Below are 13381 nucleotides of genomic sequence, written 5' to 3'. Positions count from 1 at the left end.
GTCGCTTCATAAAAAAAATAGAAGGAAAAACAACAAAAAATAAAGGCAGAGATGGTGAGAAAACAAAAGTTCTACTACTTCTTTGGATCCCTGAACTTTTGTCAGCTTCGCTCTGCGATAAAGTTTTCCCTTCTATTTCATTTTCCCCCCAATTCCTGTTTGAGAATGGACTCTCGCCCAATTTTTGACCATTCCGCTTATTTTTCTGTATTTTTTTATCCTTATTTTTCCTGGCTGCCGAAAAAACTTTGCCATTCAACAAACTTGCATGAAAAATGCAATTCCAAATAAAATTTAAGTTTTCCAGTTAGTCCACGCTGCCAGAATATGCAAATGATTAAATTTAAAAGCGTCGAGAACGGAGGCTGATGTTAGCTTAAAGTGGTTTGTGTGGCTTAAGTTCCGAACAGCAAAGCAGAAAAACATAAAATATTTGAAATTAACTTCAATAAAATACATAATTTCCCTGACTATCCCACCAGCAAGTTATTTGTAATTGCTATCAAGTGAAGAGGTCAGAGATGGAACGAGAATGCTGATAGAGATTAATAAAGATTCGGTTGATGGAAACTGTATAGAGTTTAACTGAATGGGAAAGATTGAAAAATTGATGACAGAGAAAGTTCTTTTTCGATCTTTTTCACAAGAAACAGTAAACTTTGTATTAAATATGTTTGCAAACATCACACTTCACACATATTGTTAGGTTTATTATTTTCAAGAAATTAAAAATTATTACGTTATGAGCAATCGAAACGAAGTAAAGCCAGAGGAACCACCGAAAGACGGCCAAGAAGCTTATGCCTTTCCACCACCGCCACCAAGTCGGTACATTCAGACTAGTAAGGAAAGCTAAAGAACTAACTAACTAAACTAAATGCTAATTAGTCCGTCTCCTTTAGCCGAGGAGGACAAATCTTCGCCTTTCGAGAAGTTTGCAGTGTTCTTTTGCTGGCTCTTTGTGGTTCTTTTCTTCCCCTTGTCGCTGTGCTGTTGTATCATCGTTGTTCCCGAGTACATCCGTCTGATCATCCTCCGCCTGGGACGCCTCCGAAAGGGTGCCAAGGGTCCCGGAATGGTGTTTTACCTGCCGTGCATCGATGATGTCCAGGCGGTGGATATGCGCACCGATGTCTACAGGGTGTTGCCCCAGGAAGTCGTCACCAAAGACTCGGTGACCATCACTGTGAACGCCGTAATTTACTTTTGCATCTATGATGCCATCGACTCAATCATCCAAGTGGACAATGTTAACGAGGCCACTCTGATGATTGCAAAAGTCACACTCCGGAACATCGTCGGCTCCAAGACGCTCAACGTCCTGCTGACCTCCAGACAGGCGCTCTCCCGTGAGATCCTGCAGGCGGTCGCTGAGATCACAGCCCGTTGGGGTGTGCGTATGGAACGGGTGGACATGTAAGCCTCAATGTATATCCGAATCCATACTTAGGAGAGTATCCTGCAACCCACAGAATGGACATTTCGCTGCCGGACACCTTGAAGCGATCCCTGGCCAGCGAGGCGGAGGCTGTGCGTGAAGCCCGCGCCAAGATCATCCTAGCCGAGGGTGAAGCCAAGTCCTCCATGGCGCTGAAGGATGCCTCTGATGTGATGTCCCAGAACCAGATAACCCTGCAGGTATGCTCAAAAAATATATTGATTTCCGGATACATGTTTATCTTTTTCAGCTGAGGCATCTCCAAGTTCTTTCCTCGCTAGCGATTAAGAAACGTGTCAATGTCATCTTTCCCGTTCCCTTGGAGATTATGGAACCCTTTTTCGACGAGAAGGAGTTGAGGAAGTGGCACCCCGGTGGGGATGATAAAAGGGGTGGGAGTGATCCCGATTTACCTAGTTTTTTCACACCGAAAGTATATATTGAGGATCCTGATCTGCCGGATAATTTAATAGATGCCGATGGGTCCGAACCAAGTTACGATCCTACTCCGAATCAAGGCAGGAATCAAAAAGATGAAGAACCGGATAACTCCAAGTCGACCTCGACCTGGGGTTTGGCGACATACTTTAGGCAAAAGCCAAGTTCTGAGGAGCCCGGGCTAGCACATAAAAGGCGAAGCAAGAAAGCGACTGGGACTCAGACCAAAGGATCAGATGATAGCGAACCGTATTCACTCCTGCCCAGCGCTTCAGTTCGTCCAAGTTCGCCACGTTCTGCTCCTGAAGTACCAGCGACTGCTCCTGCTCCTACTGTTCCTCCGAGAACTCATCCAACTCCTCCTACTCCACCACCGATCCCGCCTGCTCCCACACGTCCTCCGATTCCTCCTCATCCTACTCTTCCTCCGATTCCTCCTCATCCTACTCTTCCTCCGATTCCTCCTCATCCTAATCTTCCTCCGATTCCTCCTCCTCCGACGCCAGCCCCCATTCCTAATCCTCCTCCTCCTCCTCGTACTCCGGAATCGCAGAATAAAAGTAATTACAAGCCCGATGATAATTACTACTTTTGAATCTCATTTATACTATCCAAAATAAATCTTTTTTATAATAAAACTTTTAAGGTTTTTTAAAAGATATTTAAGAATCTATAAAGAATGCCTTGATATTTATTTCATTCTTATATCTGAAGGAAAATTGTACTAACTTTTTCATCAAAATTACGAATTGAAATAATAGAAAAAATATATATTTTAAGCAATATGGAGAACTGCAAGCTAGAAGACTACTTTAGTAAGGAAGATGGACAGAAAATGATCACGGCACAGGAATGCCTGCAGATGAAACGAGACATGGAAGCCGAGAATCAATCTGATTTCGAGGCTAGTCCCTTGGCCCTCTGCATGATGATAACCCTTCTTCTTTTCGGGATTGGCCTCTGGATTTGGTTAATCTCCTGGGGCTGTTTCTTCGGGGAAAAATTGGAGAACATTTTGCTTAAGGAAAAGAAAAAGGAAGAGAAAATAGAAGAGAAAAAGGAAAAGAAAATGGGTGACACAATGGAAGAGAAAAAGGATGGCAAAATGGTCCGACTTATGGGAGGTAAAATGAGCAGGCCCAACTATAAAGAAGTTTCCTTTTCGAACAGCTCCAATAACGACATCTCTGAGCTTAGCATTCGATCGCGGATCTTAAGAAACTGTAACCCGATTAACTATAATTACATCTCACATCCGGGTTTATCTCGAGAAGAACGCCAAACTTCATCCCAAACCCAAACGGTTGAGGCTCCGACAACCTACAGCACCACTGCCTCCAGCTTGGCAAAGGAGAGCTCCAAATCCCCAAAAAAATACAAGATACAATGGACCAAACTCCTGAAGCTGGGTCGCCGTGAAGACTCCGAAAACTAAAACTAAAAGATGATGCCTGGAATATTTTTATTGATTATAAAAATATAAAATTAAGTAATTAATAAATATTAAACATGATTGCCTTTGAAAATGGAATACATGTAAACAACATCTTAAGTTTGATTCATTTTCCTTAACTTCCTTGAAAAGAGCACCTAAATAATTAACTAAACCTGTACCGATTTTGATAATATACAAGACAGAAGGACCCTAATAAAAACCATGGTTAATTGAGTAACCTTTTGGATCAGGCTGCTCCAAATAAGTATAAGTTAGCTGTCAGCTGTATAAGGTATACAAACCAGTTTCCCAACAACTAAATGGAAATTCATTATACATGAGCAGCCAAAGCCAAATGTGGAAAAATCAAAAGGGGAAACAACAATACATTTCCCTACTGAACGAGTATGAATCCCGCCTGCAGACTGAACCTGGATAGCCCCGAGTGCCAGAAATGGATAACCGCCGTGACCTCCCACTGCGGCTCCCTGCTGCCGAATGCGGAGCAGGCGGCACTCTGGGATACCTGGTGGCCGGACGAGCTTCCCGCTCCGTACAAGACCTGGGTCAGCACCATGTCCTCCTTTGACTGCTTCAGAGTTCGCAAGGAGGTGGCCAATCAGGTGGATGGGCGTCTCCATGCACAGAGCAATAGCAACACGGCCTTGTGGAGTTCATGCCGTTGGAGCATGCTCATTATTGTGCTGCTCTCGGTGCTGATGTCCATATTCTTTGCCCTGCGAATGGCGATCGAAACTTGGCGTGGACAGCAATCCCAGGAAGTCTCCACGTGTCCATCCACGTCCAAGAAATTGAAACCGATCTGCGTCAATGTGGAATCTCCGCCGTGTCAGCCTTGCCAGCCCAGGTCCCCTATCTCCATGGGCCAGCGCTCGGATCCACTTACCGGTTACGTACAGTACAGATGCCAAAAGATGTTAAAGACCAGCTCCGTGCCAACCTGTATACCAATGGACATGAAATATCCCATCCAGGCTGAGTCTTCTCTGCGTCCCAGAAAGCCCTCCCCGCAGTCATCGCGAAAGAAGAAATCTTCCAAAAAATAACAGCCAAGGCGAACGCTAGCAAAAAAATCGACAACAAATTCGTTCGAAGGCTGTCGGGGAGCTGTGCTCAATCGCGGATAAGATTTATGAAACATTTTCCACCCCGATTTGTTGTCTTTTTTTGTACGCCACGCCTCTAGTTTTTCTCCATTTATTTTTTTTATGCAGCACAACGAGTGCAGCGCGAGACACAAAAACAAATAAATATTCAAACAGAGGCACTGTGGATTTTCATATAGGAAACTGGAAGCAAACAAGGGCCTTTGAGGGGTAAGATCGAAATGTAAAATTTATTTCGATTTCGTATATAACTAGATTCGTCACAGCGGAAATGATAACACAGCAAGCACTGTCAATGAAAGGAATTTTTTTCTATAAATCAATAAATGGAAGAAGTTTCCAAGTTAACATTATATATTGAGTCCCTGTTTGGGGGCTTTCATTTCGCTCCTATCGTTTTCTTTAATTTTAATATGTATTTTTTATTTATACAATAAATCCATTAAGAGCTTTTTGATGTTCATGAACCCAGTGTCCAAAAGTGCTTTCTCGTTGGCGAGACACACACGGATCCCAAAAAGCATGCATATCCGAGCATTTGCCCGGAGTGACCTCACAGAAGTGGCTGGCCAAGTGTTGTTCCTGGCAGCGTATCAACATTTTCCCTATAAATACGGCCGATGTCGTTAATCTCAAATACAGGCAATTTTTAAAAATGCATGTGGTATTGTTTATCGCACGCTCGACTGCCTGGCTGGCCTCGGCTGGCCTCGGTTTGGGGCGTGAGCGAGTGTCAGGGTGCACGGGATTGGCAATAAAGAAACAATTGCATTTAATTTCAATTGAATGCACACACACATACACACACTCAAATCGAAATTGTAGCAAACAATTTAGAAAAAATGCATTTGTATTTACGTTATGTCTAAATGATTGCTCAAATTATGGCTGCCAATGGGAATTGATGGGACTCCTTCTGCCACGAACAGGATACCCTCTACTTGAACAGGAGGAAGGGTATACGAAATTTGTTTATAGTCACATACATAGATCGATTTAAATTGATATATATCTATATTTAGCATCATTAGCGTTCTATGTAATATATTTTCTAAATAAAACCATGATTATTGGATTTAAGGATTAAGCGATGGACAGACAATGCCTTGAAATTTGTTACAATGGCGATTTTTAGCGGCTAGAAATTAATAATAATATATCTAGTAATATTTTATAGTAAGATCATTGAAATAAGGTCCCATAAAGCCAACTTTACAAAATAAACTTCTCTAAAACGCAATACCTTTAAAAGAAAAATATTCCAATAATACTATCTCTTTTGAGTACACTAAAGAAAACGAACTATCATATGGCAGTAACTCTTTTGTCGTGTCGGTTATTTTTTATTTAAGGCATTTGTTTGCCGGTTGAGAACGAGACTCGAATCGGAACGCATATATTTGCCAGAGTGGCTGGCGTGTGTCGCAGCCGTCGTGGCACTTAAATCACGGCCACAACTGTAGAGAAATTGAAAACTTTTGCCATGCTGTATGTTTGTTTGTTTGTCCATTCGCCGGATTGTTTGTTTGTTTGTTTGTTGCTCCAATGGCTGGTACTTTTAATTCAGAGCGGGGACTGGGCGACGCGACCCTTGGCTGACTTTGATTTATTCGACCGGCCCCCGCTGTCCAAATGGAATTAAAAGTTTAACAGTTTTGTTGGGCGCTTTAGTGCTTTAAATTCGCATTGATTGCTATTGACAAATTGATTTTCTTTCCTGCCCCGTACTGTCAGTTTCAGTTTCAGTTGCAGTTGCAGTTGCATTGCGTTGCATTACAAAGACCCAGCGATGCCACATTATGACAGACTGTCGTCGTAAATCAGCAGCCACAGACCGCAAACGAGCCGAGACCGATGTTTCTGGCCATGTCAACCCTTTTGGTTCGGTTATTATTTGCATTTCAGAGGCAAGACAAGCACATTTAATTTGCATAAATATTTTAATAGGAATGCAACTTGAAGTATTTGCGGCAATTAAACTCAAAGTGCATCGAATTCATGTTCATATTTGCACCTTCTCGAGTCAAATTAGAATTTGATTTGCTGTCCTGTAAATTTATTTATCGAATCAATCACAGGACCCTTGACGAAGGAGCCTCGTTCACAAATTATTTACTCACATTGATTTGTCCCCTTGTGCTGGTCTATGCTGCTCTGTGCCGTGCCTGTGCTGGTCCTGGAACATGGCCACATTGTTCGGTTTGTCCCTCCTTTGAGCCCAAATTGATGAAGCAATGTTTTTGAGCTCGTGCTGCTGCATACTTTGCGGCGTCTCTCATTGTTGGCCAGGAGTCAGGAGCATGGAGCCCGAAGCACGGAGCACAAAAGTCCAGAGTCCGGAGAGGCTACTCCGCCATGCGGCATTTGTAAGCAGGAAGGCACACATCCATTCCGCAGACCGTCGACAGCTGGCGGTTGTGGGTCGGGCTGGCATATTAGAATTTGATAAATGTGCAGCACGGATACAGGACGTACTGCAGTTTAGGATATACGGAGCACTGAGAGAATCTCTGGTGGCCAAGTCCCCCAGGCATACATAGTTGGTGTAATTAACTCCTGTTTTGCCTTCGCTTGAACCCAATTTTGGGAGGCGAAGCAGCTGCAATTTTGAAAGGACTCTGACAGTAACGTAACAAAGTGCCGTTAATTAAAAAACGAAATTAAAAAGAAATTACACTGAAATGAAATGTTTGGAGAACAATTTAAGCCACAAAATTAATTTGTTGATTTTATAATATATTTTAAGGGTTTTCCTATAGGAAATTCATATTTGAAATTCAAAAGATTAATCAATTCCTTTTAGACACATGATTTTCCGACCTAATTAAGAATTTTGAGAACTTTAAATCTTAAAATATTTCTCTCTGCATAAGTAAAAGTTTTGTTAAAAATTCTCTGGGTGTAATGCAGATTGTTTCCAGGGTTCAGCTTCATTCTTTACACGATTTAACTCGTTGATTTTGTGGCTTACACTCATTAAGCCAGCCTGGCCCCCGATGCCATTGTTTGTATATGGGTTGGAAGCCTTTTTCCATGGAAGAGAGTAAAGCTGCTAACCGAGCCTGGACAATAGCTAGAGCCCCTTACTTTGGCCATTTAAGCAGGCTGCACACAGCTCTTTGTTTGATTGAGACTGGCACTTGGATTCCGCCTCGGAGTGGGATTCGCATGTGGTTGCGTATACGCCCCATGGGCCCAACGCCAACGCCGAAGATGTGGCCTGCATGTCGACGCTGATTTTTATTCTCGCCCTTGGTCTGGGTCTCGGACCCCAACTTGATTTATTCCCAAGTCCTGCGCCGCCTGCATGCAGTCCCCAGCTGGCCATTGTGTGGCCCAGTCTCACTTTTCAAGAAGTCAAACAAAGTATTAAATCGCACAAAAGCGATATGGAAAATATTAATAATCTTTGGCCGCACTCCCGGAATTTACGATGGGCCCGTCGCTGATTTATTCCACCCACGGTTTGACCTCATTACCCATTCTGGGGTCAGTGGAGCCGGTGGCAATGGTGGTTTTAAAGAGAATATCACTGTGGACCCTCCTGCCGAATGTTGTACTAATTCTTCAGCAAGTTTATCGCTCCCTGCCATAAATGCTGCTTGCATAATTCAAAGAAGCCATCGCAGGAGCTGGAAGTATCAATTCAGGGAGCATAATATGGCAATCGACAAGCAAACAATCGGTAAATATGAATTTTAGATTTGATTGAATTTGAATCACACTCACTGTATGGGTGTGAGTGCGCGTTTTGGAGCGTAAGCACCCAATTTGACATGGCATAATGCAGATATCAATGGTCTTCTCCTTCATTCATTTGTTATCATTGTGTGTTTGTGTTCCTCAACTGAAGTTTGTTAAGCCGGAGAGCGTATTATGTTTTATGAAACGCTTTTCCTGTGGATATAAGTAGCTTTATTGACATTCTAAAAATGTACATATATCCAAAAAGCTGTCATTAACAGAAATTGTTAGTAAATAAAATCCGAGAGCTTATTGGCGTTTTACGATTTCTTACAGAATTCTTCATTGATTAAATTTTTGTTTTCAAATCAAAGTATATATTAATTTTAGTAATCAATGGTGTTTGGTCTTAGTATAAACCTAAACTATGTGTATTCTAGATATAAAAAATCGATATTCTATAGGCTAATTTTTTGAGTCAATCAAAGTTTTTCACTTAAGCTAAAAATGCATTAAATTTAATTTGGAAAGCTTTTCATTGCTAGTTTTTAAGTGGTTAACAAAACTGCATACTTAATTTTATGTTTTACAAAATTAAATTTTTTATAAAATTTTGACAATTTTAACGATGTAACCCCTCATAAAATGTTGAAATTTTCAGAAATATTTCGAAAATTTATTTTTTAACCGGACATGGCTAGATCAACTCAGTTTTTTATGCTGATCAATAATATATATGGTTTATAGGATCGGAAATGATCCATTCACTTTTTTCTTAGCTTTCAACCCTGAAAGTGTAATAAATAAATAAGACCTATATAAAGTGTTGATAAAATTAAATTTATTATTTTATATATATTATATATTATATATATTAAATACATTATATTTATTTAATTACATGAAATTAGTGTTAAATTAAGTTGAACAATCATTAAATTTATGTTTGTTAAATTAAAATAAATAACAAAGAAGTACTCTCATTATTTTCCAAAAGCACCCTTCTGCTTTGATTCCTTTGAAAGATAACTCATTGAAATAAAGACTCCTCTTTAATTTGCATTTAAATGCATTGACTAAGTGACAACAATAGCTGTGTTCACTATTAATTATTTGAAACATTGATTAAATGTCCCACTTAAAACTATTGGTAATTAAATGGACTTTATGCAAAGTCACACCGCTTTTATAGGCTTCCAACTGCCATAATTAATCTACGAAAATCAACAACCACACACAGCGGGCTATAGAGAATAATTAAACAATTTAATGATAGTTAATAATCAGCCTTTGTGACAACCGCCTTAAAGGGGGAGCGAGTGAGCCGACCTTTTTGATTATGTGCAAATCAGTTTTCACAGCAAATTAGGCAGCCACACATTAAAACTTTGACAGACAGGTCCAAACCCCAGCGGTGTCCTCGACCGCAGGCGCCATCCTCCTGCTCCTCCTGCTCCTCCACCACCGAACCAAGCCAAGGAAAGTTCACCCGGCGCCTCTTAAAAGTACACATGTAGCATATGTATGAGGAGCATCAAAAGTTTAAAAGCATCTGCCGGTGGAGGACGACGGGGTAATCCTCCTCCGTTCCTTCCAAAAGTCACACGGAGACCTTCGTGGAAACAAAAAATGGGAAACTTTTCGCGGCAACGGGAGCATAAAAGAGCTAAGAAAATGCAAACAAAAGTGCAACAACTTTGAGGGCAACGCTTCCGAATTTCCTCTATGTCTTTGTGTCGCCCGCACGAAAAGTTTGTCATTACCTTTTCCATTCGAAAGACATTTAAGAGCTTCCCTAAACAATTTATTCCCCGAGCCAACAAAGTGTGTAATCGAAAAAGCTATACAATGTATCAAAATTCATTATAATTAAATTTAATTTGACGGCCACTTAAAAAATGCTTTAGTCACTGACCAGATCTTTGGTTTTTGTGGCGAATTCGATTTACAGCCAAACATATTTTTCCAAATAAAAAGAATAATTTGTAATATCATTGAATCATGCGAAAAATAATCAAAAACACCATTCATTGAGGCATTTAAAATGTAAATAGTATATGCAAATGCAAATAGTTCATATTTGCAGGGGGAAACCATAAAGGATTTTTAATGCGACGAACCAATAATAAATAAACGGAAAGCTCCTATAATTTATTGCACAATTTGCATAGTTCAGCTGGCAGTTTGTAATGCGTTTATAATTAGAACATTTTAATATATTTTTTTAGATTTAATTACCAAAATGCCTAATTAAACTAAATCTACTTAATTATGATTCATATGAACTTTAGCTAAATTTATAATGGCATTCAACATTCAAAATTATTAATCCCAGATTAATTTTTGTTGACATTTATTCTACCAACCTCTGAAATTTCTTTAATTTTCCGATTGGTCATGTTTGCCGAGCAGTCACTGCTCCGTCTTTCAAGTTCAGGTCTCAATCTTTCCTTTGGTCGCTTCTCCCTTGAGTGCCTGATGATGTAACCAACAGCCTCCGTCTGGGAATGGTTCGATGCACGTTCCGCCCTTTGCAACCATAGATTTTGGTGTGTTCCATCCTTTTCCCAGCGTAATCCCTTCCCATTCGACCCTTGGCAGGGGCTCCGGCTCGATGACAAACTGTTGCATGCTGTTCCCACTGCTCGCTGCGCATGCCTGTTCCTACTGTTAACCGATTTGGCCTGTGCAAACTGTTACCAGTTTTTCAAATTGCGGAGTTGCAGTGTGAGTTTATGAAAGAAATTGTATTTAAATATGAGCATAAAGACCTACGGATTCATGGGAAATAATAGGAGAAAACCAATTTCGACTTCGTGAATGGAGTTTACTGCCTGATTATCAAATATAAGGTTATACCTAATACTAATACTAGGGTATTATATTTTTAGTCAAAAGCTTGAAAGGCTGTAAAGACCTATATATCATATATATTCTTGATCAGCATGAAAAGCAGAATCGATCTAGCCATCTTACGAAGAAAAAATTTTAATTTTTTCAACATTTTATAAGGGGTTACATCATTAAAATTCTCAAAAATTGCCAAAAAGTTTTAATTTTTTAATTTTTAAATAGAGTATGCAGATTTATTAATCTAATAAAAACAAACATAGGTAAGCTTTCCAAATCAAAATTAATGCTTTTTGACTTATTTATCGGTTTTTTAAACTTTGATTTGTCAACAAAAATATCATATAAATATATTATATTATATAAACTTTGGCTTCCCAAATTGATATTTAAAAAAATAATTATATATATTTAATTACAGCTCCTTTTTATCCTTAAATCCTTATCCTTTGTCCTTAAATTCTTGCCACTGCCTTTCATTGGCCTTCTATCAAATACCAAAGACATAAAATCAAATCAAATTTGAATCAAATTTTACAATGTAATTTCTTAATAATATTCCTTTTAATACACATATTACACATGTGTACAATTAAGTTCCTTTGTAAACAGCTTTAAAGATAATTAAATCAGTTTTAAGTAAGTAGGTCAAGTATTTTGATATTTCGTCTCATATTTAATTGTTTCTGCCACTTTACTAATTAAATGAAGACAATTTTCTTTGTGCACTTGGCTCGACTCAATTCACCTGTCATCCACCGGCACACACACAAACACTGCCAACATCATTCCCACTCCACTCGGGTGTGCCCTGACCATGAAAGCTTTGCCACTAGTGACAATGAGCGACGAGTACGCCCCCAGGTTATATTCATAAGAAGCAGTGGGCGGAGAACGAGGACGTGGACGTGGAGGTGGACGTTGACTAGGAGAAGGAGAAGGTCAGTCTGTTGGAGGCGTCTAATCTCATTCATTTTAAATAAGACCGGCTCCAGCTTCAGCGTATTTAGCCTGAGTACTTGTGTCAACACAATTCAAGTCGGTTTCAAATTAAAAGGCCGTGTAATATGCGACTCGGAGACTGTTTTTGTTTTGGTTCTGCCTCTGTTTTCCTTGGTCTTACTGCGAGGCATCTGTCAATGGTGTCTCGGGGCTGCCATTGGGACAAATTGCCTTGGGCTGACGTCAGCAACTTTTCGTAAAAGTGAAAGTAATTAAAAAAGTTCAGTCGAACGGATTTTCAAAAATATATCTAATTGCTTACCAAAACGACTGCAATTCTTTGGCAGGATTACTCTCAGACCAAGAGGATAGACTCAAAAGGAGGCTTTTTTGAAGAGTCTACAGTTGAATTCTATTTTATTACTTTTAAGCTTAGGTTTTAGTTTTTCTATTCAATGGGAAAAAATATATAAGGAATCAGTAATCAAAAAAGATAATCAAATAGATTCCTACTTCGTAAAATACCTGAAATAAATTGGATATAACGATATTATTAAAGTACTTTCACATGCTCGAAAACAAACGAAATTTAACCAAATTAAAGGCATTTTCCACAATAATAAGAAATTTCCCTTTCAATGAGACTTGAAGGCCAAAATGACCGCATCAAAAAGATACATACCTTCTTCATCTGTCCTTCTTCCTTCTGAGAAGGCAACTCTGCGATCTGGGTTTGGGGCATATTGACTTTACCCTCTGCCTGAAAATTGGCTACGTGACTTGACAATTCGTTGGAGCCAGGACGATGGCGACGATGGCGACGATGACGACGATGAGGATGGCGCGAGGAGCCGCATGAAATGCAAATTCGGTAGCATTAAGAGTGGAGTGGAGGACTGGAGGTGGTGATGCGGGGATGCGGAGGAGGCAGGATGCTTGGCTCCAAGGCCATGGGCGGAAGAGAAACAAGTTGTTGGCTTAATTTCGTCACAGGCAGCTTGTTTTCATTAACTGGCCATCGAGGAGCTTTTGACTTGGGGCCCGTCGCTCGTTAGGCGTATGAGCAATCGATTAAGAATAATGGGCCGTAGGATTTACAGTTGCAGCAGTGGAGAGCAATCAACATTAAGCGTTTAGTCTGCTGCCAATGACAAGCGGGCGAGGGGAGTGTAGCGGTGCCCTGGAAATTTCCTAGGCCTTCTTCCTGACTCGCATCCACAACAGTCCCTGGCATACAAATACACTGAGCGAAGCCTTCCGAGGTAAATAGTACACTTAATATCCTTATGGATAGAGAATAACCAATAGTATTTACACTCCATAGATAAAAACCAACTAGCGCAGACCACTCTATTTTTATTAGTAACACTTTTTTTTTAATTAACACATCGAATACAATGTGGAATCCATATTTTTCCCGGTGCTAATGAGGGAGCGAAGCCAAGGATGCAACTGCAGTTGTGGACT

General features: G+C 40.1%; 3 protein-coding genes across 3 annotated transcripts; all 3 read left to right on the top strand.

The window, feature by feature from the left end:
* The first annotated feature begins 675 nt into the window (after positions 1-675).
* Positions 676-2514, top strand: LOC110176616 (band 7 protein AGAP004871). The gene is made up of 3 exons (XM_086833117.1): positions 676-1416; positions 1473-1638; positions 1689-2514. Exons 1-3 carry the CDS (start codon positions 878-880, stop codon positions 2469-2471), a joined length of 1488 nt encoding a protein of 495 aa, XP_086689243.1. The 5' UTR covers positions 676-877; the 3' UTR covers positions 2472-2514.
* Positions 2515-2660: 146 nt separating this feature from the next.
* On the top strand, positions 2661-3428 carry LOC110176615 (uncharacterized). The gene has a single exon (XM_020943041.2). The coding sequence runs from the start codon at positions 2661-2663 to the stop codon at positions 3309-3311; it is 651 nt and encodes a 216-aa protein (XP_020798700.2). The 3' UTR covers positions 3312-3428.
* A 290-nt stretch (positions 3429-3718) lies between these two features.
* LOC110176583 (uncharacterized) lies at positions 3719-4595 on the top strand. The gene has a single exon (XM_020942997.2). It carries the CDS (start codon positions 3719-3721, stop codon positions 4376-4378), a length of 660 nt encoding a protein of 219 aa, XP_020798656.2. The 3' UTR covers positions 4379-4595.
* The last annotated feature ends 8786 nt before the right edge of the window (positions 4596-13381 follow it).

The sequence above is a fragment of the Drosophila serrata genome, unplaced genomic scaffold, assembly GCF_035046125.1.
Source record: "Drosophila serrata isolate PLE 108 unplaced genomic scaffold, ASM3504612v1 contig_30, whole genome shotgun sequence".
NCBI lineage: Eukaryota > Metazoa > Arthropoda > Insecta > Diptera > Drosophilidae > Drosophila > Drosophila serrata.
The sequence above is the reverse complement of the archived record's forward strand: the minus strand, read 5'-3'. Positions and strand labels throughout refer to the sequence as shown.